The 27,731-nt window shown below is 47.2% G+C and overlaps 1 protein-coding gene across 1 annotated transcript; it reads right to left on the bottom strand.

The window, feature by feature from the left end:
• Positions 1-570: 570 nt before the first annotated feature.
• LOC309351969 (uncharacterized protein) lies at positions 571-26,683 on the bottom strand. Its single transcript, XM_081880203.1, has 8 exons — positions 26,598-26,683; positions 18,147-18,172; positions 16,702-16,866; positions 14,911-15,009; positions 10,970-11,068; positions 6,868-6,954; positions 2,649-2,800; positions 571-729 (listed from the first exon to the last, which is right to left on the bottom strand). Exons 2-8 carry the CDS (start codon positions 18,157-18,159, stop codon positions 586-588), a joined length of 759 nt encoding a protein of 252 aa, XP_081736329.1. The 5' UTR covers positions 18,160-18,172; positions 26,598-26,683; the 3' UTR covers positions 571-585.
• Between the last annotated feature and the right edge of the window lie 1,048 nt (positions 26,684-27,731).

The raw sequence follows: 27,731 nt of genomic DNA, 5'->3' as shown, positions 1-27,731 counted from the left end.
ACACCCCTAAGTGCAAGTAGATAAATAGGGACCGCTTACTAGCGGGAAGGTAAACGGCGTTTCGTGTGCTGCGCTAGCTCGTCAGATGCAGCTTGTCACGCTGCCCACGTGACCCGGAAGTGTCTGCGGACAGCGCTGGCTCCTGGCCTCTAGAGTGAGATGAGCGCACAACCCTAGAGTCTGTCAGGACTGGCCCGTACAGACCTTTACCTTTACCTTTTTATCACTACCCTAAGGAGTCTCAAAGCGGCTCACAATCTCCTTTCCCTTCCTCCCCCACAACAAACACTCTGTGAGGTGAGTGGGGCTGAGAGACTTCAAGAAGTATGACTAGCCCAAGGTCACCCAGCAGCTGCATGTGGAGGAGCGGAGACGCGAACCCGGTTCACCAGATTACGAGTCCACCGCTCTTAACCACTACACCACACTGGAGGTGTGAACAAGGTAGCTTCTCGTCAGAATGCCAAGAGAACCCTGTTTTCCGCGTCTGCCCTATTCCCGCTTCTTGTGAAGTTGAAGTCGGGGAAAGGCAGCCTTCCGTAAGCTGCTTTCAGGGTGGGAAGGAGAAAACACCCGAGAGTTTCTTTACGGTATAGAGGTTTCTCCAGACACTTGCCTGCTATTTTCATTGTACGGTGTCCCATCAAGCCAACTCCATGATAAGCCTTCCTTTTTGAGCCCAATCCACACTCCCTTACTCGACTCCTTGGCAATCGTCTCAATGAATAGCTGCAAGAGAGCCAAACAGAAGGCCTGACTGGGACGAAGGACCCTTTCGGGAGGACTGTTCATCGATTTTCCAGCAGAAAGCTCACACAAGAGTGAGGTAGATGTGCCGTACAGTGGTACCTCTGGTTGCGAACGTTCCGGAGGCCCGTTCGCAACATGAAAAGAGCACAACCCGCAGCATGCGCGGGGTGCGGTTCGCCACTGCGCATGCGCGCGGCGTCATTTTGAGCACCTGCGCATGTGCAAGCAGCGAAACCCGGAAGTAACCCTTCCCGGTACTTCCGGGTCGCCGCGGGGCGTAACCTGAAAGAACGTAACATGAAGCAGTCTGTACTGAGTCAGACCCTACACTGGCAGGCAGCCATGCCTCCCCAGGGTTTCAGGAAGAATGAACCGGGCATCTTCTGTTTGAAAGGTACGTTCTCTACCAATTGATCTATACCCCTTGCCGCGCAAGGTCAGATGAAACCCCGGCTTCATTGACCATGCGTTCAGATTTGTCCAGTGGCATAGCGTGCTGGTGGTGGGGGAACGGGACGACAAAATTATTAGGGATGCAAAATATCAACGCCCGGTGCTGCCGCAATGCAGCTGCGCTCTTCCGTTGCTGGACTCTGTTGAAAACAGCTTCTCCATGAGTGAACCTCTCCAGACCAACGGAACGATTCTTCTTTTCTTATCTCTGCGTCTGCGATCTCTTGGGTGACGTGGGCGTCATTAGGCAGCCGATTACACACACACATACTCTGTCCGTTTCCCTCCATAGCCCCGGGCTCTGGCAACCCACGCTACACCACTGAAACTGTCTGCAGGATAGCAAGGATTACGAACTCAAATAGAGATGTGAAGGTCTTAGTTTCTATCACTGAGCAGAAGCCAGAAGTCTGCTCAGTGACTGAAACTAAGACCTTCACATCAAATCTGACTATGGACTAACATGAACTTATCTTTACTCATAAACTCTTATCTCTAATTCTGTAACAAATTATTGTGCTATGCAGAGTTTGAGTTTGTAATCTCTGTTTGGGTTTATAATCTCTATTTGAGTTTGTAATCCTTGTCAGAATACATACTTTTGAATGGTTTAGTGTTTGTTACAATTGATTATTGATTTGCGAGTAGGGACCCCTCCCACTGCTGAAACTTATATTGGCCAGAGTTCTCGGTGTGCTTTTTTCTTGGTATATATAATAACAAGAACTCCAACTTATTTAACGATTTGTAAACCCAAACTGCTTTCTGATTATTTCCACAAGGTGTAGATCAAGGGTCTCCACACTAAGGCCTGCAGGCTGGATAAGGCCCGAGGGACTTGTTTATCTGGCCCACGGTGACCCCCGCCCCCCGCTGCTGCTGCCCACTCTTACTGATACTGCGCTGCGCGGCTGCCCACTTCCGGGTCGGAGGAGCACCGAAAAATAGCTTGTGCGCATGCGCAAGCATTATGCTCATGTGCAAGCATTATTTCCGGTGCACATCTGGGGCGGAGGAGGCCCGTGCACATGCGCACAAGCTATTTCCGGTGCTCCCCTGACCCGGATGTGCACTGGAAATAGCATGTGCGCATGATTATGGGCACATGCTCCCCTGCCCTCTGGCTTGCCGCAAGATCGGTGCTGGAGACACCGGCCCGAGGCTCCGTAAGTTTGCTGACCCCTGGTGTAGAGTATTTCTGCAAAAGAGCTTCACAGGAACATATTGACTTGGTTTCTTTCCACCTGTGATCCTGTGATGCGTGCTTTAGTTGAGATTCTTGCATTGCGGGGGGTTAGAAACTAGACGGACCTTAGGACCCCTCCCGGCTATAACAAATGTCCATTTGCAGAAAAAAAAAACGGTGGACATTTGTCCTGTTCCAGCGGTCCACAGTGGGTTTACCTGGGGAGAGCGAACATGTGGACCGCGGTCCTCAAACTTACCTCCTCTTCCTTTGTGACAATGCTGGGTAGTATTGTCTTTAATTTCTCACATTCACTCTGAGCGAAATCAAAACCCATCGGGTGCGAGATGAGGTAAAAGAGTCGGCCCTTGAAGGGCTGCCACCCGCCGTTGATCAGTTTAATTATGTTGTCTTGCGAGGCGAACCAGAAGCATGCAGGAGAGAGAGAGAGAAGGAGATGTGTTAGAAACCAGCCGGTCCATCTGCTTAATAATAATAATAAGAATAATTTATTATTTATACCCCACCCATCTGGCTGGGCTTCCCCAGCCACTCTGGGCAGCTTCCAACCAAATATTAAAATACCGTAATGCATCAAACATTAAAAGCTTCCCTAACTAGGGCTGCCTTCAGATGTCTAAAAGTCTGGTAGTTGTTCTTCTCTTTGACATCTGACGGGAGGGTGTTCCACAGGGCGGGCGCCACCACCGAGAAGGCCCTCTGCCTGGTTCCCTGTAACTTGGCTTCTCGCAGCGAGGGAACCGCCAGAAGGCCCTCAGAGCTGGACCTCAGTGTCCGGGCAGAACGATGGGGGTGGAGACGCTCCATCAAGTATACTGGACCGAGGCCGTTTAGGGCTTGAAAGGCCAGCACCAACACATTGAATTGTGCTCAGAAGCGTACTGGGAGCCAATGTAGGTCTTTCTTTCTTTCTTTCTTTCTTTCTTTCTTTCTTTCTTTCTTTCTTTCTTTTTTTAAATGATATTTATTCAAAATTTCCAGAATGTATAAATACAAGAAAAAACAAAGAAAAAATACAACAGAAAAAAGATAAGAAAAAAGAAAAGAAAAGAAAAGAAAAATACACATCCCTTATTACATCTTTTCATTTGCCTGTTTCTTGGACCTCCTCACACCTCCCTTTTTGTATTCTAACTTAATTCGTTGTTTCAGCAAATTCTTCCCATATTTCTCAATTTTTATTTAAATCATTTATCTTAACAACCTATCTCATTAATTAATTCAACATATCCTTTCCATCTTTTACCATATTCTGTTATTCAATTTACCTTAATTTATTTAACCTTATCTTACCTTAAAAACCTTAAGATTCAAAGTTTAAACCATATTTATACATAACTCCTTAAATCCTTTCTACTAAAGCCAATTAGTTCCTTTCCAGCATTTTCCCTGATATTTCGTTAATATTACACTAATTCCATAAATGAAAAAGAAAGAAAGAAATTTTTCCCTAATTATTATCCAACGTCCCTTCTTCCTGGTTTCGGGTTATGTCACCAGTCTAGCTGCTGCATTCTGGATTAGGGTGAGGGTCTTTGAATGAATGATGCCAATCTTCGTGTGTGTGTGCCAGTGCTTATGTTACTGTGCCAGCAGCCAGATTGGGAATAGTACTGGAAAATCATCAAAAGTTCCTTTGCGGGAGCCGATGTGGTGTAAGGGTTGGAGTGTTGGGCTAAGGCATGAGATGAGAGAGCTGGGTTCGAATTCCCAACGCAGACATGAAGCTCATGGGGTCAGTGGCCGCCTTTCTTGGCCTGGCCTACTATGTAGGGTTGTTGTGAAGATGAAATGGGGAGGGGTGAACCAAGTACACCCCCCTTGAGATAAGGAGACATACAAATAAATACAGTGGTACCTCGGGTTACTTACACTTCAGGTTACATACGCTTCAGGTTACAGACTCCGCTAACCCAGAAATAATACCTCGGGTTAAGAACTTTGCTTCAGGATGAGAACAGAAATCGTGCTATGGCGGCGCGGCGGCAGCGGGAGGCCCCATTAGCTAAAGTGGTGCTTCAGGTTAAGAACAGTTTCAGGTTAAGAATGGACCTCCAGAACGAATTAAGTTCTTAACCCGAAGTACCACTGTAAAATGAAATGCTATAGTATGGAATGTTTAAGTTATTGGTTTAATGCACTTCAAAGGTAATCTTTGTGTTATAAGAATTCTCAGGTCCCAAATATTAAATAAGCATTCATAAATGTATGAGGCAAACGCATACATAAGTATATAAACCACGTTTCTGAAATAGTACAGGAGAGCAATCCTGAAGCCATTTTGACTCTCCCAGTGACCTCAAATATTTCTCTGCAAGGAGGGAGGAAATGGGGAAGCCTCCCCATTGTCTTTTGCTTACTTGACTTAAGCTCGCATTTGTGGATGAATAGGGTGAGCCTGTGATCTGGACTCAAGAATTAAAGTATTTACCATCACAAAAGAATGGCTGGGCTGTCCAGGTAAAGCAGTCAGTGACCATTATCAGGTATCCTGGCAGACAGGATTTCTGCTGTAGACCACCTCCATTTGTGATGTATGCATGATGTTTTGGGGGGTGGTCTTGGGCTACAGGACGGGCAATTTAAAAAGTCTATATAAAGGCTTGCGCACCATTGTTCAGGGTTCTCCTCCTGCGTGTGGTGAGTGGGGACCCTGTTGCAACAATTAACAAAGATCAGGCTATACATATACTATATAAACAATAACTATACAGGCATACAGTGGTGCCTCGGGTTAAGTACTTAATTCTTTCTGGAGGTCCGTTCTTAACCTGAAACTGTTCTTAACCTGAAGCACCACTTTAGCTAATGGGGCCTCCTGCTGCTGCCATGCCACTGCTGTGCAAATTTTGTTCTCATCCTGAAGCAAAGTTCTTAACCCGAGGTACTATTTCTGGGTTAGCAGAGTCTGTAACCTGAAGCATATGTAACCCGAGGTAACACTGTACTATAGGATTTCCTGCCTGATTATATTGCGATTTTGCCACCTGAAGCAGCATTCATATACCTTTAATACAGTGGTACCTTAGTTCTCAAACTTAATCTGTTCCGAAAGTCCGCTCCAAAACCAAAGCGTTCCAAAACCAAGGCGGGCTTTCCCATAGAAAGCAATGCAAAACGGATTATTCCGTTCCAGGCTTTGGAAAACAACCCCCAAAACAGCAATTTAACATGAATTTTACTATCTAACGAGACCACTGATCCATAAAACGAAAGCAATAAACAATGTACTGCAGTCACACAATCAATCCATCAGTAGCTGAACTGGGTTCTACAAAACAGAAGCAAAACACTCAAAATGGAGGATATTCAGCTTCCGAAAGAAGTTCACAAACCAGAAGACTTACTTTGGGGTTTGCAGTGTTTGGGTTCCAAGTTGTTTGAGTACCAAGGCGTTTGAGAACTAAGGCACCACTGTATCATGTAAAAACAACAACAACAACCCCTCAATCTTTCTTCATTCCTCCTGTGTGAGAACTTGTGGGCGTAAGGTTAAGAGTGAACACTTATTTGTAACAAACACACATTAGAACTCCAGCGATTGGTCCTCTTGCTGGGTTGGCCTTCAACAAGGGCAGCCAGAATTGAAGAAGGGAATAAATTCTCCAGTTCTGGAAATGATGTTGGGAAACTGTACGTGCAGCTACTCACACAGAGTCAATTATGGTTTGGCAGACAGCCAGAAGGCAATTGGAAGGAGTAAGTCTGCCTGGTGATAACAGAGACATGGAGACAACTCCCTGATTGGTCAAGCTCTCTCAAGGGAGTGATAATTAATGGCCTACTAACTGGAATGTAAAGAATAAATGTAAAGCCATAAAGAAGGCTGATCGCCGAAGAATTGATGCTTTTGAATTATGGTGCTGGAGAAGACTCTTGAGAGTCCCATGGACTGCAAGAAGATCAAACGCATCCATTCTTAAGGAAATCAGCCCTGAGTGCTCACTGGAAGGACAGATCCTGAAGCTGAGGCTCCAAGACTTTGGCCACCTCATGAGAAGAGAAGACTCCCTGGAAAAGACCCTGATGTTGGGAAAGATGGAGGGCACAAGAAGAAGGGGACGACAGAGGACGAGATGGTGGGACAGTGTTCTTGAAGCTACAAACATGAGTCTGACCAAACTGCGGGAGGCAGTGGAAGACAGGAGTGCCTGGCGTGCTCTGGTCCATGGGGTCACGAAGAGTCGGACACGACTAAACGACTAAATAACAACAACATATAATAAACACCTAACTACAAGTTGCTGGTTCCTGCTTCGTCTATCCTGTCTGCAGCCAAGTCGCCAATTGCTTCTGTGGATTCTGCTAGGTCTGGCTAAGGTCCTGCAACTACTCAGAAAGTTGTGAAACACCAATAGGTTTTTACCAATAAATGAGGGGTGGGGGGAGAAAAGGCTTTCAGCTTGTGTCTCCCCCCCTCCCCAATTCTTCTGTAGCCGAGTCTCAGACAAACTTACCAATTGCAACATTCACTGCAGTAGTCCTTGTCTTGATGTCGCGTAGAAACCCCGCTAAATTCTCTGCCAACCCTAGGATTTCCGTATCTAGAACAATTTGCAAAAGTGCAAGTCAGGGAGGTGTCGGGCAGTCGAGCATAAATATATAGAAAGGTTCCCAGGAGTGTGACGTGTGTCTGTCTGCCGATTGCGTTGGGTACAAGCGACGTGGCCTGCCTCCACTCCGGAGAATAATAAACCCGAAAAAATTCCCCTGTGTTGCAAAACAGAACAATCTGAACAACATCAAGCAACACATAGGCTAATAATATATTGACAATATTTCTATAACCCTATCCAAACTGTTTCAAAATTCATAAGCAGAAGACATGTAATATGTGCAGGGCGTCACAAACTAATAAGAGTCAAGTAACTATTTCATAAAGGGACGCGGGTGGCACTGTGGGTTAAAGCACAGAGCCTGGAACTTGCTAATCAGAAGGTCGGCAGTTCGAATCCCCGTGATGGGGTGAGCTCCCGTTGTTCGGTCCCTGCTCCTGCCAACCTAGCAGTTTGAAAGCACGTCAAAGTGCAAGTAGATAAATAGGTACCGCTCTGGCAGGAAGGTAAACAGTGCTTCCGTGCACTGCTCTGGTTCGCCAGAAGTGGCTTAGTCATGCTGGCCACATTACCCAGTGTGACGTTAACCTATATGAGAGAGTGCTGGAGGGGAAATAGTTAAATGGGTTGCACAGACAGGACCCGGGGGGTGGAGACAGTGGGTCTATAAAACTAGTTCTGGCAGTTAGTTCGTTGTGGGTTGTGGGTGGGTAGTTGGTTGGTTTGAGTGGGTTGGCTGGTTGGGAAAGGCAGTTGGTAATAGAGAGACAGTTAGGGCAGTCCTTGAGTGTGGGGAGGTAGCAGAGATAGAGAGAGGAACATAAGACTAAGAAAGTAAAGAGGAACACCGTTTGGAATGCTGTAATAGTTTTGTTTTATGTCTGAAATAAAATACACTCTTCTTTATTAATTGAAAAGCTGACTGAGACGGAAGTGATTTTACCAGAGAGGACCTGGTTGGTGGTAGCGGATTAGTGGCGTACGGGTCAATAGCCTGTGAGATGACCGGGGGCTCCGTACGAACGCCACAGCCAGAAGCTGTGCACCAGCTCCCTCGGCCAATAAAGCAAGATGAGCGCTGCAACTCCAGAGTCGGTCATTGTCAGAGCTGCCCGAAGTCCCAGCTCACAGAGGACCAACGCCAGGTCGTTGTTATATACAAAAGTCTTTATTGAAGTTCAGTCTCTATTTCATAACTGTGGCGCGCAGCTTTACGTCTTAAACCCTAGACCGCCGAAGCTCCGTCTGAATCTCCTCCCCTCTGACACCAGTTTAAGACTCTAGACCTGCTCCACCTCTTCCTCTGCTCTCTCCTCCTCTGGGTCCTCCTGTCCGCTGGGGCATTCCTCTTTCTGGACTCTTCTGACGCTGAGTCCCCTGACTCCTCCCCCTGCCTCCGGCGGGCTTTGGGACCTGGTTCCCAATCCGGGTTCTCTGCTGTCCCGCGCGCCTGTACATTTGAACTTGGCTCTCGCGCCAACCCAGTGACCTTCCTCCTGACCGTTACACTGCTTCTGTCACTACTTCCCTCTTCCGGGAGGCTAGCTGGACCTGACCTCCCCTCCGTTCCCTGACTCTCCGATGGAGGCGTGGTCAGCCCTGACTCATCTTCTCTCCCTGCTGGGGGAGACGCTGGCCCCGAGCTCTGGGACTCTTCCCCCCCACTACGCTCTGGTGGGGAAGCTGGTCCTGATCTCCAACTGCTGCTCTGGGAGTCCCCGCTGGCCCCTTGCTTCTGGAGTGTCCCCTTTTGGACCCCCCTTGCCCTGGCCACCGGCGCCCCCTTCTGTGAATCTTCTGATTCGCTGGAGAGGCTCATGGAATCTCTCGGGCCACTGTCACCTTCTCCTACGCTGCCCTCAGATTCTTCCCCTTCGCTCTCCATTTCCTCTCTTCCCTGTGCCTCTGTTCCTGAGCCCCTGACAGTCATGATTGGACCTAATGGTCAGGGGTCCCTTTACCTTTACCTTTACCTTTACCTTTACCTTTCCCTTTCCCTTTCCCTTTCCCTTTCCCTTTACCTAACTATTCCATAAGCAGAATGATAAGAATGGTATGTCACTATAAAGAATCACTGAAATTGAGGCCAAACACCTTTCCACAGTAAATATTATATCCAAAATGCTGTCTAGAGTGAACTGGAGCACGGTGGAGTTATAAGAACAGCAACACAGAAGTGAGATGGTAGGTGTGCCAAAAGACACAAAAGGTTGCTCAGAGCACAGCAGCAGACAGAACAGTTCTTCCGGGCTAGCGAACTGTTCCAATGACAATTCTTCATCAGCTGGCGATAATATAAAATGAAATCCATTACAGTCAAATACAGTCATACCTCGGGTTACAGACACTTTGGGTTGCGATTTTTTGGGTTATGGACCTGCCAAAACCTGGAAGTACCGGAATGGGTTACTTCCGGGTTTCGGCGGTCGCGCATGTGCAGAAGCACTAAATCGCACTTTGCGCATGTGCAGAAGCGCCGAATTGCAACCTGCTTGGCGCTGCGGGCTGCGAACACTGCAGGTTGCGAACACGCATCATGCTCCCAACCCGAGCGTCCACTGTACAATGCAGAGAATGATATGACAGGCCTGCATATGAACAACCAATAAGAAATACATACCAAAATAAACCAAAGGTGCATCAAATGGCCATGGATCAGCGATCACTTAAAAGTGTAGTAAGTGGATACTGTAGACTCAGGAATGTCCGAAGTCTGTTTTGGGGGCCCCATCCGGCCTGCCGGCCTGTTTAATCTGGCCCCTGTGGCAGTTTATTTCCTGAGGTAAAATCCCAACAACTTCAATCCTAAAACAACTTTGAGGCAAACAACTTCAGCCACCCTAAAAAAAAGGTCAACAACTTTGGTCGGCCCTCACGCATGTTCACTTCATCAAATCTGGCTCTCTTTGAAAAAAGTTTAGACAGAACCCTAGTTGGATTATAAAGGTTACCCACTGATGCAACGAATCACATAAAATCGGCCCTGGGTGTCTTCAAACTACATGATCCTATGACAAGCGGGCACACCCCTCTCTGCCCCCTCCCCACGTCAGCCCACCTGCTGAGCCACCAGGGACGTCTTGCCCGTAGAGGCAAATGGCGCAGGATGCCAGGGCGCCAGGTTCTGCAGGGTGCCAGGGAAGAGGTGGAGGCTGGATGCGGTGCCTGCTGGCATCAGCTCGCCGCCCTTGCCCGCCTCGCTGAAGCAGCGCCGCGCCCAGAGCCTCTGGCCTCTACCCCGCTGGAGGAGCTGCCCTCCAGCCACTGTCCACCTCCTCTAGCCCCACAAAACACCATAAAAAGGTCAGCAACTCTGGGAAACGGGGAGGGATCGTGCCGGAGGGATCTTTGCACCACGGCACCAGATATAATTAAGACGGCCCTGTGAGCCATGATACTAAAGGATGGGGGTGTTGGGATGGGTCCAGGGAGACAGGGGCATTTGGCAGGCCCTCAGCTGGCTCCAGCCACCGGCCGGCAGCCGGGCGAACTCCGGTTCTCGGAACAGCATCTATCGAGCCTCAGAAACCCTCAGAGACTGAGCACGCTCTAATCAGCAGAGTGAATAACTTTTCACAACGGAAGTGGCGGACAGAGACATGTGTAAGCATATTTACAGCATTTTATTCAGCAGCAGGACAAAAGAAAAACATGTTTGCTTGCCTTCGTGTCAAAGCAAACCGCAGTATAGGCAAAAGCAATATGCAATGGAAGTTCCCAGCAGACTGTGCTGGAAGGAAACAGACATGTGACCCAGTGGCGTAGCGTGGGTTGTCAGCACCCGGGGCAAGGCAAGTAATTTGCGCCCCCTAACCCGGGGCAAGGCCCCCCCCCTGCACCCCCCATGCTACGCCACTGATGTGACATACAACAATCCATACATCTGTTCTAAAGGTGGAATGGAACTATATCCTAACAGGGGGCAGTGGTTGGGGGCTTGGTGAGAGTGGCGGGTGGGCAGGTAGGCGGGACGCGGGCATTCTTGCGGCAAGACATCTCTTACCGTTCAATGCATCAAGGGTTTGATTGTGACTGACGAAAAAGACCCGTATCGTCTTCGCAGCGTCAATGTTGTCCGATAGCCGTATGATCCGTTGCTCATCTGTTGTGGAGGAAGGCAGGAAAGATAGGCTGCTATAACACAGGGGGCACGTCCCAGGCGAGACTGGCAGGTTGGGCATCCCTTGCCCCCCACCCCACCCAGATGGCCAGAGCTGACACCAGACTTCAACCCCGGCGCCTCTTTGCAAGGTCACAACTCAGTGTGGGAAGCAGACTGCAGAGAGGACATCAGGATTTGTTTATTTTTTCTGTCAATAAATTTTCATCAATTTTCCACAGTTACGTTTTCACAATTAAAAGCAAAAGTTAGCCCACATTTCTATCGGATCTAGATTTATGCAGATACATTTTCACTAACCCTCTCTTTGAGATGCTTTGAATCTTCCTTCCCTACCCTCTCCTGGTTCCTTATGCAAACAAAGTTCTGCTGCATTTCCATACTTAAAACTTTCCCAATTATTATTTCCCTAAATTTTATCTAATTTCCTGCTAGTTGCAAGTGTTTACTTAAAACCCCGCCAATGTACCAACTTGTTTGCAGTATTTTTGCACATAAACACTAGACGATTCCTACTCTTTTTAAAAAACTTATTGTTGTCATAGTCCAGGGATGTCCACGATCAACATGTCGAATCTTGGGCTCATTTTCCTCCATGGGGAAATAAATAACTATAATTTGCACTATGTGGCTTCCCTCCACCACAACTCAACATCCTTTACTGCATACTCTTATTTACCTTGTGTCCTTATATTGATCATTTTATATCTATTAATAACTTTACCTTGAATTAGTTCCTCTTTACACACTTATTCTATGAATATCAATGTGTTTTCTTTAGAACAGTGTTTTTTCATATATTCCTCAAAACATTGCCATTCCTTCCTTAGACTGATTTCTTATGGCTTCCATTAGTTTAGCTAATTCTATAAATTCACATAATCTACTTATCCAATCTTCCTTTGTGGGGATAGTTTCCCCTTTCTAGTTTCTAGCAAGTAATAATCTGGCTGCATATAAGAATAATCTTTTCTTGTCCTGTGGGATGTCTTTTCCTAAAATCCCTAATGAATATGCCTGCAGTATCTTTTATACTGAAATTTTAAACATTAGGTTTTCCTTGATGGCATTTCAGGCGGTAAATCTAATATCCAACCTCCAAAGTCTCTCCCACTGTTCCATCTGAATTGTATGGCCGATACGAACTATTTGAAGAGCAATTGTAATCAACAAATTACGCTAGTAGGACCACAAGACGTTTTGTAAGGAGAAATGTAAGTAGCATTGCAAAGTAGAGAAAGAATAGAGATATTAGTTATGAGTTAAATGTAATTGTGGAAGTAAGAAAGGTATATTTAGTGAACAGATTGGAAAATTTTCAGATGTGATTGATGGAAGTAAAAAAAACAAGGTATAAGATATGAAAGTATGTTTAATTGCTGTTGAAAATGATATGTCGAAAAACGAATTAAAAATTATATAAAAATAAAAATAATAATTGTATGGCTGATGTCCTGGGTCCATTTTATCATAACAGCTTTGTCAGGGAACTGCCACCGGAGCCTAGGGTGGTGGCAAGGCTCCCAGACGACGCTGGAGAGGGAACCAGCAGGGAGAGAGGGAGAGCTTCCGCTGAGGAAGGAGAGGCAGAGGGGGCGTCGGAGGGAAGGCTCAGGGACGCTTCCAGCGAGACCAGTGCAGAGAGCTCAGGACCTCCCCTTGGGACGCCCACTCTGCGCAGAAAGCTTTCGCGCAGGGAATCTAGGCGGAGACTCAGTGTCAAGGAGCTTTTATGTTGGAAGAAATTCAGGAAACGCCCACTGACGGATTCTGCCAGTGATTAAGACAGCCACGAAGTAAGGGCTGTCCGGTCAGGGAAAGTTTTAAGCCAACTACTCAGCTTGGAGAGGTTCGGCGCTTACGCACAAGCAACCCCATATCCCATTACAGCAATCCGTCAGTCCTCGACGTTGTTTGTGCGAAGGGGGCATCATGAGCAAGACCGAAGGAGCAGGCGCCGGAGAGGGAGCCAGGGGAGGACCAACTCTGGAGGAGAGAAACAGAGATTTGGAACAACAGCTGGCTCTACTAGCGGTGCGGCTCGATGAAAGGCGGACTCAGGATGCACAGGGGAAACCCACCCCCATTGCAAGGAAGGTACCGGGACTGGTGCATAAGTTCGGGGGCGATCCGAGGGACTACCAGGCATTTAAGACAGAGGTGCAGTATGCACTGGACCTGCAGTATGATGACTTTGTGGACGATGGGGCGAGGGTAGCCTTCGTGATCGGGCTCCTGCAGGATGGTGCCAGAGAGTGGGTTAGACCACTGATGGCATCTGAGAATGCTGCCTTAAAGGACTTGAGGAAGTTTTTTACAGCCATGGATTTGATGTTTTCCAGCCAAGTTGAGCAGAGCGTGGTGCGCAGGCAGTTATTGGCGTGCAAACAAGGGAACCAATCAGTCAGAGAGTACTGGTCGCGGTTTGCTATGCTCATACACCGACTTGGGTGGGAACTGGCTTCGGAACCGATTCAGATGTTATTTGAGGAAGGCCTAGCCCCCGCGGTGAAGGACGAACTTTCCCGCGTGCCCCGCCCGCAGTCGATGTATCAGCTGACCAAAGCTGCACTTGCGATTGGAGCGCGACAGGAAGCACGGGCTCTAGAGAAGCGGGAAGGCAGAGGAGAGCGTTGGAATGACATCCGCATTCCTGAAATACCAGAGCAACCTTCCAAGCCGGTGGAGCCAATGGAGATCGGAGGCACGCGCGTGCGCGCAGGGTTGCAAACTCTGGCGAAGTTCGGAAGAAGGAGGGGAAAACAGCCAATAAGTGTTTCCTCTGCCAACAGCCAGGGCATTTTGTCAGGGTCTGCCCTCAAAGAAAGGCATGGCAAGGAATGGTGGGGGCGGCTGGGAGTGAGGAGGAGGGGCTTAAGGAGCAGGGAAATGGAATGGAATCGGATTGGGAAGATTCTCCAGTGGGAAGAGATAGTAGCAGGTGGAGAGCAGTGTTTGAGTCATCAGAAGATGGGGAAGGTTCCTTCCGGGGGTTTCCAGCATCACCGGCCAAGGAAAGGGGACGGTCCGGGGGTGAGGGGGGTCCTGGAGGGGAGGTGGATGTCAGGGAACTGCCATCGGAGCCTAGGGTGGTGGCAAGGCTCCCAGACGACGCTGGAGAGGGAACCAGCAGGGAGAGAGGGAGAGCTTCCGCTGAGGAAGGAGAGGCAGAGGGGGCGTCGGAGGGAAGGCTCAGGGACGCTTCCAGCGAGACCAGTGCAGAGAGCTCAGGACCTCCCCTTGGGACGCTCACTCTGCGCAGAAAGCTTTCGCGCAGGGAATCTAGGCGGAGACTCAGTGTCAAGGAGCTTTTATGTTGGAAGAAATTCAGGAAACGCCCACTGACAGATTCTGCCAGTGATTAAGACAGCCACGAAGTAAGGGCTGTCCGGTCAGGGAAAGTTTTAAGCCAACTACTCAGCTTGGAGAGGTTCGGCGCCTACGCACAAGCAACCCCATATCCCATTACAATCTTGTTCGTCTTTCAGATCCCGTTCTAGTAGTAAGTCATGAATTTTAGATAATAATTTCTTATTGGTTCTTAATAGAACAATTTGCAGTTTAGAGTCTTCTTTTCTGAAACCTATTTTTTAAAAATCCATATTGAATACATTATTTAACTGGTATACTGGAGCCAATCAACGAGGTGACTGCAGTTACAAAAATAAATATGAAAAGTAATTGGGCAACCTAGAATCAATTATTAAAAGAAGAGCAAGGACATTTGAAATTAAAACGATTCTGGCCTTTTTCTTCAAGGTGTGTCCGCTGCCTTGCCCTACTTTGGAGTAAAACACACTTATTCTGAACAGAGGTTAACTTACAGTTATGGTACAGCACACTTGAGCCGATTATCATCAACAAACACAGCCAGAAAGTATTTGTTGCTCCTTTTTTAATTTTCTGGATAGCTTCCTCTTTTTCTAAAGGGAAGAGAGAGAATGGAAATTAATCCGGTGCCACCAGTAGCAAATATGCCCCTCTCATCAGTTTGGCAAGGCTATCGGAGACAGTGTGGAGCAGTGGTTACAGTGCTGTGTGAGGACTTGGGTTTGAATCCCTACTTGGCCGTGAACTTCACTGGGTGACCTGGGAAGAGCCGTGGCCTGCTCTCAGTCTCACAGGGTCGTTGTGCAGATTAAGCACATAGCAGGAGGAGGTCCAGCTCCGAGGTCCTTCTGGCGAGAAGTGAGGTTACAGGGAACCAGGCAGAGGGCCTTCTCGGTGGTGGCTCCCACCCTGTGAAACGCCCTGCCACCAGATGTCAAAGAGAAAAACAACTACAGTGGTACCTTGGGTTACATACCCTTCAGGTTACAGACTCCGCTAACCCAGAAATAGTGCTTCAGGTTAAGACCTTTGCTTCAGGATAAGAACAGAAATCGTGCAGTGGTGGAGCAGCGGCAGCAGGAGGCCCCATTGGCTAAAGTGGTGCTTCAGGTTAAGAACAGTTTCAGGTTAAGAACGGACCTCTGGAACGAATTAAGTACTTAACCCGAGGTACCACTGTACCTGACTTTTAGAAGACATCTGAAGGCAGCCCTGTTTAGGGAAGTTTTTAAGGTTTGATGTTTTATCGTGTTTTTAATACTGTTGGGAGCTGCCCAGAGTGGCTGGGCAAACCCAGGCAGATGGGTGGCGTATAAATAATAAAGGATGATGATGATGGACAACCCCTTGAGCTCCTTGCAGAAAAAGCTGGGGGCATAAATGCAATAAATAAATGAAATATCCTGTGGCAGGCCATGTAAATGAGGAAGAGACAGCTAGCTTCCAGGGCCGCATTTAGGTTTGATGAGGCCCTCAGCTACTGAAGGTAATGGACCCAGCGAGATGGGCAGGGTATAAATAATAAATTATTATTATTATATTATTACTATAGTGTCCTTTGAAAGGTGTGCTTTCTGGATTTTGAGATGTATGTGAGAACGTGCATCTTGTGTAACGTACGAAATGGATTCCATTCAAGGCAACGGCTTGGAAAAATGCAACTCTAAGATTCTTTGATTACCGTATTTTTCGCCCTATAGGGGAAATGTGTGTGCGTCCTATGGGGCGAATGAAGGCTCCTTGGCTTCAGTGATAGCAACGCGAAGCCTCCGAAGCCTGCTGAAGCCAGGAGAGTCTGCTCTTTGAGGCTGGCAGTGGGGGAAAGCAGCACTTCCCCCCATCGCCAGCCCCAGAGGATCGGGGCGCAGCGGGAAGGCGCACGACGCCTTCGTGCTGCTCCCCAACCCCGCTTTGAGGCTGGCAGTGGGCCCCCCATCGCCAGCCCCACAAGCTGGGTCGAAAAGCCTGCAGGAGCCGCACACCCTTTAAAGAGCGCGCCGCTCTTGGGGGCTCTTGGGGGCTTTTTCCCAAGGAGGGACAAAGAGTCGCGTGCGGCTTCTATGGGCTTTCGCGGGAGGTGGGGGAATTCCGCCACCTCCCGCAAAAGCAGGGAGAAGGTCTTGGAGTAGCACACAGGCTATGTGCAGCCTGTCCGCTGCTCCTAGAGCTGGGGGGAGGGGGAATCATATTTTTTCCTTGATTCCCTCCCCCTGAAAACTAGGTGCGTCCTATGGGCCGGTGCGCCTTATAGGGTGAAAAATACGGTAGGTGCGCAGGATACAAACCACGTTGATCTTTTTCTTCTTCAGTTAATTCTTGTTCCTCTCCTTCTGCTTCCTCTTCTACCTCTTCTCCTCCTTCTCCTTCTCCTTCTCCTTCTCCTTCTTCACCTTTTTCATCTTTTTTCCCACCTTTTTTTGCTTCTGCCCCTCCTTTCTTTGCTTTCTTATCTGCAAAATAATGTCTGTGTTAGAAGGGGCCAGCAACACACACCAGAATTACAAGCAGTCGAGTAGTTTTGCCTTCTCTCTGTCACCCAATACCATTTCTCCGTTTTCTCCAAGTTGAACACCTGCCACTTGCTTGTTCTTCCTCTTCCATCAGACATAGCTGAGGAAACCTTTTATTATTTTCCACCTCTCTTGCAAGCCTGAGCTCATTCTGAGCTTTAGCCAGCCTGACTTTCCCGCTGCAACTGCTGGCTACTTGTGTATACGCCTCCTTTGAGAGTCCTCCTTTCTTCTATTTCTTATACATGGAGCTGACCTTGAAAGCCCTAAATGGCCTCAGCCCAGTATCCCTGAAGGAGCGACTTCACCCCCATCGTCCATCCCGGACGCTGAGGTCCAGCTCCGAGGGCCTTCTGGCAGTTCCCTCCCTGCGAGAAATGAGGTTACTGCGAAGCAGGCAGAGGGCCTTCTCAGTGGTGGCACCCGCCCTGTGCAATGTCCTCCCATCAGATGTCAAGGAAATAAAGAACTTCCTGGCTTTTAGAAGACACCTGAAAGCAGCCATGTATCAGGAAGTTTCCAGCATGAATCCAGAACATTTTAATGCATTGATGCGATGTTAAGCACCACCGCAATATGGCCCAGCTCCTTATGAGGTTCGCTGGGCTTGAAGCAATGATTCTTCATCATCAACTTCATTGTACTGGTCATGTTGTGCGGATGCCTGATTATCGTCTTCCAAAGCAACTACTCTATTCCAAACTGAAAAATGGAAAGCGTAATGCTGGTGGTCAACAAAAGAGATTTAAAAACTGTCTCAAGGCAAATCTTTAAAAAATGTAGTATAAACACTGACAACTGGGAATCACTGGCCTGCGAGCGCTCCAGTTGGAGAACAGCCTTGACCAAAGGTGTCGTGGGCTTTGAAGACACTCGAACTCAGGACGCAAGGGAGAAACGTGCTAAGAGGAAGGCACGCTTGGCAAATCTACACCGTGATCAACTCCCACCCGGAAACCAATGTCCCCACTGTGGAAGGAGGTGTGGATCCAGAATTGGCCTCCACAGTCACTTACAGACTCATTGTTAAAACCGTGTTTGTGGAAGGCAATCTTACTCGGCTACGAGGGATCACCAAAGAAAGAAGAATCTTGAAAAAACAGGACATGAAATCCTTGGCAGAGCAGCTGGCTGTCTAGGCTGGGCACCCACAGAGCAGATTTCTCACCCCCTTCCACTGTCTGTTCCTGAACCCGGTATGGGCATGGCGGCATACATACCTACTGCAGGCATCCTTTCATGTTCTCTGTAAAACAAGAAGGGAGAATATCAGTGTGCAGCAGACTTAAGTTTATAAGGACATAGGAATGACCTGGGATGGATCTACACTTGTGGTTTATAACGTTAAAAAGGCGTTATTTTAAAAAATGCCTCTTGTGGTTAACAACACGAAAACTTTGCTACAGAAGATGTGAGCCAAGAAACAATGGCTGATTAGACCAAGGGTCAGCAAACCTTTTCAGCAGGGGGCCGGTCCACTGTCCCTCAGACCTTGTGGAGGGCCGGATTATATTTTTTGGGGAAAAAGAAGAACGAATTCCTATGCCCGACAAATAACTCAGAGATGCATTTCAGATAAAAGGGCACATTCTACTCATGTAAAAACACGTTGATTCCCATGGGTTGGACGGAGAATAAAGATGGATAATATTAGTTTTGAATTTGAAAAATACCGAAAATGCAGAGGACAATTATCTCTAGACATCTGGAACATGGGAAGTCAAAATATTATTTTTTTATAATTGGAATATATAATTGGTGTATTGTTATTATTGTAATTTGGATTGATTTCATTTGACATTAATTGGAAGATTGTTATTGAAAATGAATAAATTCTTTAACAAAAAACAAAAAAGGCGTTATTAAAATGTGGCACCAGAGGGCGCTGCAGAGCAGCGAACCTTTGGCAATGGAGAACTGTGTTGAGAGTTAGATAATGTTATATGAAATAACGTTTTTTATTAGATTAGTGTAGATCCAGTCCTGGTGGAGCAGGTGTCTAGTCCAGTATCCTGTTCTCATAGCGGCAAAGCAGATGCCTGCTCTGGGAAACCCGCAAGCCAGAGTCCAGTTGCTTCCAGAAAGTGGTTTTCTGAAGCATGGGGGCAGATCAGAGCCATCGTGGCATCTAAGAACTTCTAAAAACCACCCAAATCTTTCTTGTCACCATGTCCCGGGGAAAGTCCAGACCAGAAAATGCCGGATGTAGAAACAAGGTGCAACCAAATTGTTTTGGTTTTTTTTTAATAATATTTATTAAATTTTAACAAGAAAAGGGTTACAAAACAATAAAAGAAAAACACACAAAAAATACAAAAACCAAAATTACACATAAAGAGAAAAAAGAAAAAATTAAAATCCCTCTTTCTAATATCTTGCCACTCATTTACTTATTTTCATGACTTCCTCACACCTCCCTTTTTTGTATTCCATTAAAAAAATTATTCAGCAAATCCATACCCTCTTAGTTTACCCTTAATTGTTTATCCTCACATATTATAACTTCCAATTTTCGTCTAATATCAATCCATTCTTGCATATTCTTATTTTGCCTTATTACTAGAAGCACTTCGTTTCATTCCAACATCATTAACATTCAATAATTTTACAGTGTTTCTGTAGATAGATTTTAAATTTCTTCCAACCTTCTTCCACCAACTCTTCTCCCTGGTCTCGGATTCTGCCAGTCATTTCCGCCAATTCCATGTAGTCCATTACTTGCATCTGCCATTCTTCCAAGGTGGGTAGGTTTTGTGTCTTCCAATGCTTTGCAATGAGTATTCTTGCCGCTGTTGTGGCGTACATAAAGAAAGTTCTATCCTTCTTTGGCACCAATTGGCCGACCATGCCCAGGAGAAAGGCCTCTGGTTTCTTCAGGAAAGTATATTTAAATACCTTTTTCATTTCATTATAGATCATCTCCCAGAAAGCCTTAATCCCTGGGCACATCCACCAAAGGTGAAAGAATGTACCTTCAGTCTCTTTACATTTCCAACATTTATTATTGGGCAAATGATAGATTTTTGCAAGCTTGACTGGAGTCATGTACCACCTGTACATCATTTTCATAATATTCTCTCTTAAGGCATTACATGCCGTGAATTTCATACCTGTGGTCCACAACTGTTCCCAGTCAGCAAACATAATGTCATGTCCGATATCTTGTGCCCATTTTATCATAGCAGATTTTACCGTTTCATCCTCAGTATTCCATTTCAACAGCAAGTTATACATTCTTGATAGTATCTTAGCTTTGGGTTCTAACAGTTCTGTTTCTAATTTTGATTTTTCCACCTGGAAGCCAATTTTTTTATCTAAATTGTAGGCCTCCCTTATTTGAAAATAATGAAGCCAATCTTACACTTTATCCTTTAGTTTCTCGAAACTCTGCAATTTCAATTTGTCACCCTCCTGTTCCAAAATCTCCCGATATTTTGGCCAGTTGGCCTCCATATTGAGTTTTTTCAGCGCCTTCGCAAGGTGCAACCAAATTGTACACGCTTCCTCATCCACCCGGGTCCGGAATGGTTGCCAACCCTCGCCCTGGCAAGGCAAAGGTAAAGGGACCTCTGACCGTTAGGTCCAGTAGCATACGACTCTGGGGTTGCGGTGCTCATCTCGCTTTATTGGTGGAGGGAGCCGGCGTACAGCTTCCCGGTCATGTGGCCAGCATGACTAAGCCGCTTCTGGCGAACCAGAGCAGCGCACAGAAATGCCATTTCCCTTCCCGCTGCAATGGTACCTATTTATCTACTTGCACTGGTGTGCTTTCGAACTGCTAGGTTGGCAGGAGTTGGGACTGAGCAACGGGAGCTCACTCCGTCGCGGGGATTCAAACCGCTAACCTAATTGTACCCGCTTCCTCATCCACCTGGGTCTGGAATGGTTGCCAACCCTCACCCTGGCAAAGAACAGAAGAAAAAACACCCTTGTGGAACAGCAGGGACATTTGGGATTTTGTGACTGTCAAGAGTCCAGGTTCCTAGCTTGATAACACAGTAAGTGTAGATCAGGGGTTGGCAAATATTTTTAGCCGCGGGCCGGTCTGCTGTCCATCAGATCTGGTGGCAGGCCAGAAAAGCAGCAAGGGGGTGGGCTGGAAGAAGAGGTGAGGGGGGCAAGTAGTCCTCCTCCCCACCCCCAGCCTCTGCACTTACCTTCCCAGGGGCTGCCGCTGCCGCTGCCGCTGCCGCTGCCGCAACCACTGCTTCTCATGGGTAGACAGAGTGAGCTCATCCTCTCCACTCTCTGGCCCACAGGAGCACCAAGGTGGCAGTGGCGGAGGGAAGATGAGCGGAGCGAAAGGACTGGCTCTGGAGAGGGGCTGCTTAAAATGGCGCTCAGCCAGTTTAGCCCAGTCCCCCTTCCTCCTCTAGGCAGGGCGGGGAGAAGCCAGGAGGAGGGAGGGAGGAGGTGCCGCCACGGTGTGTGTGAGGGAGAGGGGGGAGAAATGGAATGGTGCAGGGGGGGAAATGGTGCAGCTCAAACGAACAGAATCCCCACGCCCATCCACGGACAGTCTGCGGGCCAGATCCTGAAGGCAATTGGGCCTGATCCGGCCCACGGGCCTTAGTTTGCCGACCCCTGGCGTAGACAATTAAAAAGGAGGATTTATTGCAAAAACAAACAGATAGCTCTGGACGGTTCTAATAAAGCCTCCGACATCATTACTCAAGATGACCCTTCTGAAGACTCCTTCCGGTGTCTACAGAATATATCAAACTTTCGCACCTTACATCTCTTGTTTTGCTTCCTGTCTAGTAGCCCTCCCAGGGAGCAGAAAAGACTACTTATAGAATCATAGAATCATAGAATCATAGAGTTGGAAGAGGCCACAAGGTCCATCGAGTCCAACCCCCTGCCAAGCAGGAAACACCATCAGAGCACTTCTGACATATGGTTGTCAAGCCTCTGCTTAAAGACCTCCAAAGAAGGAGACTCCACCACACTCCTTGGCAGCAAATTCCACTGTCGAACAGCTCTTACTGTCAGGAAGTTCTTCCTAATGTTTAGGTGGAATCTTCTTTCTTGTAGTTTGGATCCATTGCTCCGTGTCCACTTCTCTGGAGCAGCAGAAAACAACCTTTCTCCCTCCTCTATGTGACATCCTTTTATATATTTGAACATGGCTATCATATCACCCCTTAACCTCCTCTTCTCCAGGCTAAACATGCCTAGCTCCCTTAGCCGTTCCTCATAAGGCATCGTTTCCAGGCCTTTGACCATTTTGGTTGCCCTCCTCTGGACACCTTCCAGTTTGTCAGTGTCCTTGTTGAACTGTTGTGCCCAGAACTGGACACAGTACTCCAGGTGAGGTATGACCAGAGCAGAATACAGTGGCACTATTACTTCCCTTGATCTAGATGCTATACTCCTATTGATGCAGCCCAGAATTGCATTGGCTTTTTTAGCTGCCGCGTCACACTGTTGGCTCATGTCAAGTTTGTGGTCAACCAAGACTCCTAGATCCTTTTCACATGTACTGCTCTCAAGCCAGGTGTCACCCATCTTGTATTTGTGCCTCTCATTTTTTTTGCCCAAGTGCAATACTTTACATTTCTCCCTGTTAAAATTCATCTTGTTTGTTTTGGCCCAGTTCTCTAATCTGTCAAGGTCGTTTTGAAGTGTGATCCTGTCCTCTGGGGTGTTAGCCACCCCTCCCAGTTTGGTGTCATCTGCAAATTTGATCAGGATGCCCTTGAGTCCATCATCCAAGTCGTTGATAAAGATGTTGAATAAGACGGGGCCCAAGACAGAACCCTGTGGCACCCCACTAGTCACTCTTCTCCAGGATGAAGAGGAACCATTGATGAGCACCCTTTGGGTTCGGTCAGCCAGCCAGTTACAAATCCACTGAGTGGTAGCATAGTCAAGACCGCATTTTACCAGCTTCTTTACAAGAATATCATGGGGCACCTTGTCAAATGCCTTGCTGAAATCAAGGTAGGCTACATCCACTGCATTCCCTTCATCTACCAGGCTTGTAATTCTGTCAAAAAACGAGATCAGGTTAGTCTGACATGACTTATTTTTCAGAAATCCATGCTGACTATTGGTGATCACAGCATTCCTTTCTAGGTGCTCACAGACTGTTTGCTTAATGATCTGCTCCAGAATCTTCCCTGGTATTGATGTCAGACTGACTGGGCGGTAATTATTTGGGTCCTCTCTTTTCCCCTTTTTGAAAATAGGGACAACATTTGCCCTCCTCCAGTCTGCCGGGACTTCGGCTGTTCTCCAGGAATTCTCAAAGATGACTGCCAGTGGTTCTGAGATCACATCTGCCAGTTCTTTTAATACTCTTGGATGCAGTTCATCTGGCCCTGGAGACTTGAATACATCTAAACTAGCCAAGTATTCTTGTACTATCTCCTTAGTTATTCTGGGCTGTGTTTCTTCTGCTGAATCATTTGCTCCAAATTCTTCAGGTTGGGCATTGTTTTCTTTATCGGAGAAGACTGAGGCAAAGAAGGCATTAAGGAGTTCAGCCCTTTCTGTGTCCCCTGTTTGCATTTCACCATCTTCTCCTCTGAGTGACCCCACTGTTTCTTTGTTCTTCCTTTTGCTACGAACATACCCATAAAAGCCGTTTTGGTTGCTTTTAACCTCTCTAGCAAGCCTGAGTTCATTCTGTGCTTTAGCTTTTCTGACTTTGTGTCTACACGTGCTGGCTATTTGTTTGAATTCCTCTTTGGTGGTTTCCCCCCTTTTCCATTTTTTGTACACATCCTTTTTTAATCTTAACTCAGTTAAAAGTTCTTTAGATAGCCACCCCGGGTTCTTTAGGCACCTTCCATGTTTCCGTCTCATTGGTATTGCCTGAAGTTGTGCTTTTACTATCTCTCTCTTAACAAACTCCCAGCCATCATGAACTCCCTTTCCTTTTAGTATTACTGTCCATGGGATCTCACCCAGCACTTCCCTAAGTTTTATGAAGTCGGCTTTCTTAAAGTCAAGAAATTGAGTCCTAGTATGCTTGGCTGCTCCTTTCCGCTGTATAGTAAACTTCAGAAGAGCATGATCACTCGTGCCTAATGATCCTTCCACTTCTACCCCACTAACCAGGTCATCAACATTGGTTAGGACCAGATCTAAAATGGCTGTTCCTCTTGTTGCTTCTCCCACTTTCTGGACAACGAAGTTGTCTGCAAGGCCAGTGAGGAATCTGTTTGACCTTATGCTCTTGGCTGAGTTTGACATCCAACAAATATCCGGGTAATTGAAGTCCCCCATTACTACTATCTCCCTTCCTTTTGCATGCTTGGCCATCTGTTCCAGGAAGGCATCATCTATGTCCTCCGTTTGGCTTGGGGATCTATAGTAAACTCCCACAATGAGGTCCCTGTTATTCTTCTCTCCCTTAATTTTGACCCAAATGCTCTCAGTTTGGCTTTGAGGTTCTAAATCTTGGATCTCTTCACAGGTATACACATCCCTGACATATAACGCCACTCCTCCTCCTTTCTTGTCTGGTCTGTTTCTCTGAAATAGATTGTATCCCTCCATTATTACATTCCAATCGTGGGACTTATCCCACCAGGTTTCAGTGATGCCTATTATGTCATATTTAGTTTGCTGTACCAAGAGCTCAAGCTCATCTTGTTTATTTCCCATGCTTTGGGCATTAGTGTACAGACATTGAAGTCCATTAATCATTCCCCCGTGTCTCTTATTTAAGGATTTTTTCCTCCCACCACTAGGTCTGCGTGCTGTTTGCTCCATTTGGTCTATGACATTTGGATGATCATCTTCATAAATTGTTAGACTCCTACCTTCAGGAGCACTGTCTCCCTCCCCCACATTAGTCAGTTTAAAGCCCTCCTGATGAAGTTTCTGAGATTTTTGGCAAAAACATTCCTCCCAACCATTGTGAGGTGCAGCCCATCGCTTGCCAGAAGTCCATCTTCAAGAAACTGCAGTCCGTGATCTAAGAATCCAAACCGTTCCTGTTTACACCATTTGCGAAGCCAGCTGTTCACTTCCACTATTTTTCCCTCTCTCCCTGGGCCACGTCGTTCAACTGGGAGGACAGATGAGATGACAATTTGTGCATTTAATTGCTTCAATTTCCTACCCAGAGCCTCGTAGTCTCTTTTGATCTTCTGGAGGCTATTGCTTGCAGTGTCATTGGTTCCCACATGAACCATGAGGAAGGGGTATTTGTCAGTGGGTTTTATGATTCCTTGCAGTCGTTCAGTTACATCTTGGATCTTAGCCCCGGGGAGACAGCACACTTCCCGAGACACCTTGTCAGGCCCACAGATCACTGCTTCTGTTCCCCTCAGTACGGAATCCCCTATCACCACTACACGCCTCCTCTTAGGTTTGGTTGGGGTTCTTCCATGAGCTATCCATTCCAAGGTTGCCTGCACATTCCCTGAGGACTGACTTTGCTGCTCGTCTTCATATACCTGATCGACTGTAATGAGGGAGAGATCCTCAAATGGAGTCTGCTCTTCGTCTTCCATGCTAGGGGAGAGGACCTCAAAGCGATTGTGTATTTCTAAACAATCAGAGCGAACCCTGGGCTTCCTACTTCTTTGAGTCACGTTTCTCCATATATCTGGCTCCTGTGTTGGTGAACTAGCCTCCTTCTCAGGGGAGTCCCCTGTCTCCTCCTTGGTGGAGACGGTGTGCTCTGTTGCTTCCAAGAAGAGCTCCAGCTCTCTAATTCTTTGGAGCGTAGCTACACATTCCTCCATTTGCTGGACTTTGTCTTCTAAGAGGGCAATCAACATGCAATTGCTGCAGGTAAAGCTGCCCGCAACCTTTGGCAAGATGGTAAACATTGTGCAGGAACCGCAGGCGACTGCAGCTGTTCCCTCACTCTCCATCTTGAGAACGTGTCGTTGGGGGTGGCTACAGCGGTCCTCCATCATAAAAAGCGTGAAGACAGGACAAATAACTCCCCCCCCAAAAAAAACCTAGGTCTCCCCCAACAAACGTTTGAGACTAGCTCCCCTAAATCTCTACTTATGTATGTGACTACAGCTGCGCAGATGCTATTGGCCCAGAGATGGAAAGAAGATAAAGTCCCTATAAGAGAAGAATGGCAGATGAAGTTAATGGACTATGCCGAAATGGCTAAAATGACCGGAACAGTCAGAAATCAGGAAGACCAAAATTTTAATAATGAATGGGGGAAATTTATAATATATCTTAAAAACCCCTGTAAACAGTTAAAATCATTAGTAGGATTGGAATAACACTTGTAGTTTAATAGTGAATTCTGGACACAATGTAAGAGGCAAAGGGTTTGGATTATCATAAAAGATGCAGGAGGAAATGATTAATAATAGGACCCACAAAGGGGAGGAGGGAAGTCCAGGAGATTCCTTCGAATCTGGTTTTTATGATTTATGTTGGAGATATCTCTGTAAAATTTTAATTTGAAAAACCAAATAAATAAATTTAAAAAAAGAAAAGAAAACTAATGGGCCAGCTGGTGCTTGGTGAGTTGGAGCTGAATGCCTGTATTTTGCATGTGGGAGTTTCCTGGGTTGAACCCGGGTTTGAAGACCTAGATGAAGGGTCTTGGGGGTTATAACCAGGAGAGATCTCCTTTCTCCCAAGATTTTGGGGAGCTGTTTCCAGCCGTCCCTGGGACACAGATCACCAGTGAGCTGTCTTTCAAGGTCATTTCCCTCCCTCCGCGTTGCCCCATTGGTTACCTTGGCGCATTGATGGATCGATCCCCCTTTGCTCTGCCTCCGGCTCTTCCGGCAGATGCCCCTCCATCCAACGGCTTCGACCACCTTCGGATTTGATGCAGAACATTCCAGAACCTCACCATTCAGCTCCTCCTGCGCCCTGATTGGCTGCCTGCCCTTTCTAATTTGCTTCCTCTTCTTTGGCAGTCCCTCGTAGCCGAGTAAGATTGTAAACACAGTCATAATAATAATAATAATAATAATAATAATAATAATTTATTTATACCCCGCCCATCTGGCTGAGTTTCCCCAGCCACTCTGGGTGGCTCCCAATCAAGTGTTAAAAACAATACAGCATCAAACGTTAAAAACTTCCCTGAATAGGGCTGCCTTCAGATATCTTTTAAAGATAGGATAGCTGCTTCTTTCCTTCACATCTGAAGGGAGGCTGTTCCACAGGGCGGGCGCCACCATCGAGAAGGCCCTCTGTCTGGTTCCCTGTAACCTCACTTCTCGCAATGAGGGAACTGCCAGAAGGCCCTCGGAGCTGGATCTCAGTGTCCGGGCTGAACGATGGGGGTGGAGACGCTCCTTCAGGTATACAGGACCGAAGCCGTTTAGGGCTTTCAAGGTCAGCACCAACACTTTGAATCGTGCTCTGAAACATACTGGGAGCCAGTGCAGATCCCTCAGAGTTATGTGGTCTCGGCGGCTGCTCTCAGTCACCAGTCTAGCTGCCGCATTCTGGATTAATTGCAGTTTTCGGGTCACCTTCAAAGGTAGCCCCACGTAGAGCGCATTGCAGTAGTCTAAATGGGAGATAACCAGAACATGCACCACTCTGGCGAGGCAGTCCATGGGCAGATAGGGTCTCAGCCTTCGTACCAGATGGAGCTGGTAAACAGCTGCCCTGGATACAGATTTGACCTGTGCCTCCATGGACAGCTGTGAGTCCAGAATGACTCCCAGGCTGCGCACCTGGTCCTTCAGGGGCACAGTTACCCCATTCAGGACCAGGGAATCCTCCACACCTGCCCGCCTCCTGTCCCCCCCAAAACAGTACTTCTCTCTTGTCAGGATTCAACCTCAATCTGTTAGCCGCCATCCATCCTCCAACAGACTCCAGGCACTCACACAGGACCTTCACCACCTTCA

Source organism: Podarcis erhardii (genome assembly GCF_964252035.2).
Source record: "Podarcis erhardii genome assembly, chromosome: 10".
Classification (NCBI taxonomy): Eukaryota; Metazoa; Chordata; class Lepidosauria; order Squamata; family Lacertidae; genus Podarcis; species Podarcis erhardii.
This window is presented reverse-complemented; position numbering and strand designations above follow the sequence as displayed.

What these genes read in the sequence shown, in the direction of transcription:
- LOC309351969 (XM_081880203.1), bottom strand. An exon ending in AGAAGAAAAAGATCAACGTG is followed by an intron (nt 15,010 to 16,701) that starts GTTTGTATCCTG and finishes TCTTCCCTTTAG; the next exon opens with AAAAAGAGGAAGCTATCCAG. An exon ending in AAGTGTGCTGTACCATAACT is followed by an intron (nt 11,069 to 14,910) that starts GTAAGTTAACCT and finishes CCTCCACAACAG; the next exon opens with ATGAGCAACGGATCATACGG.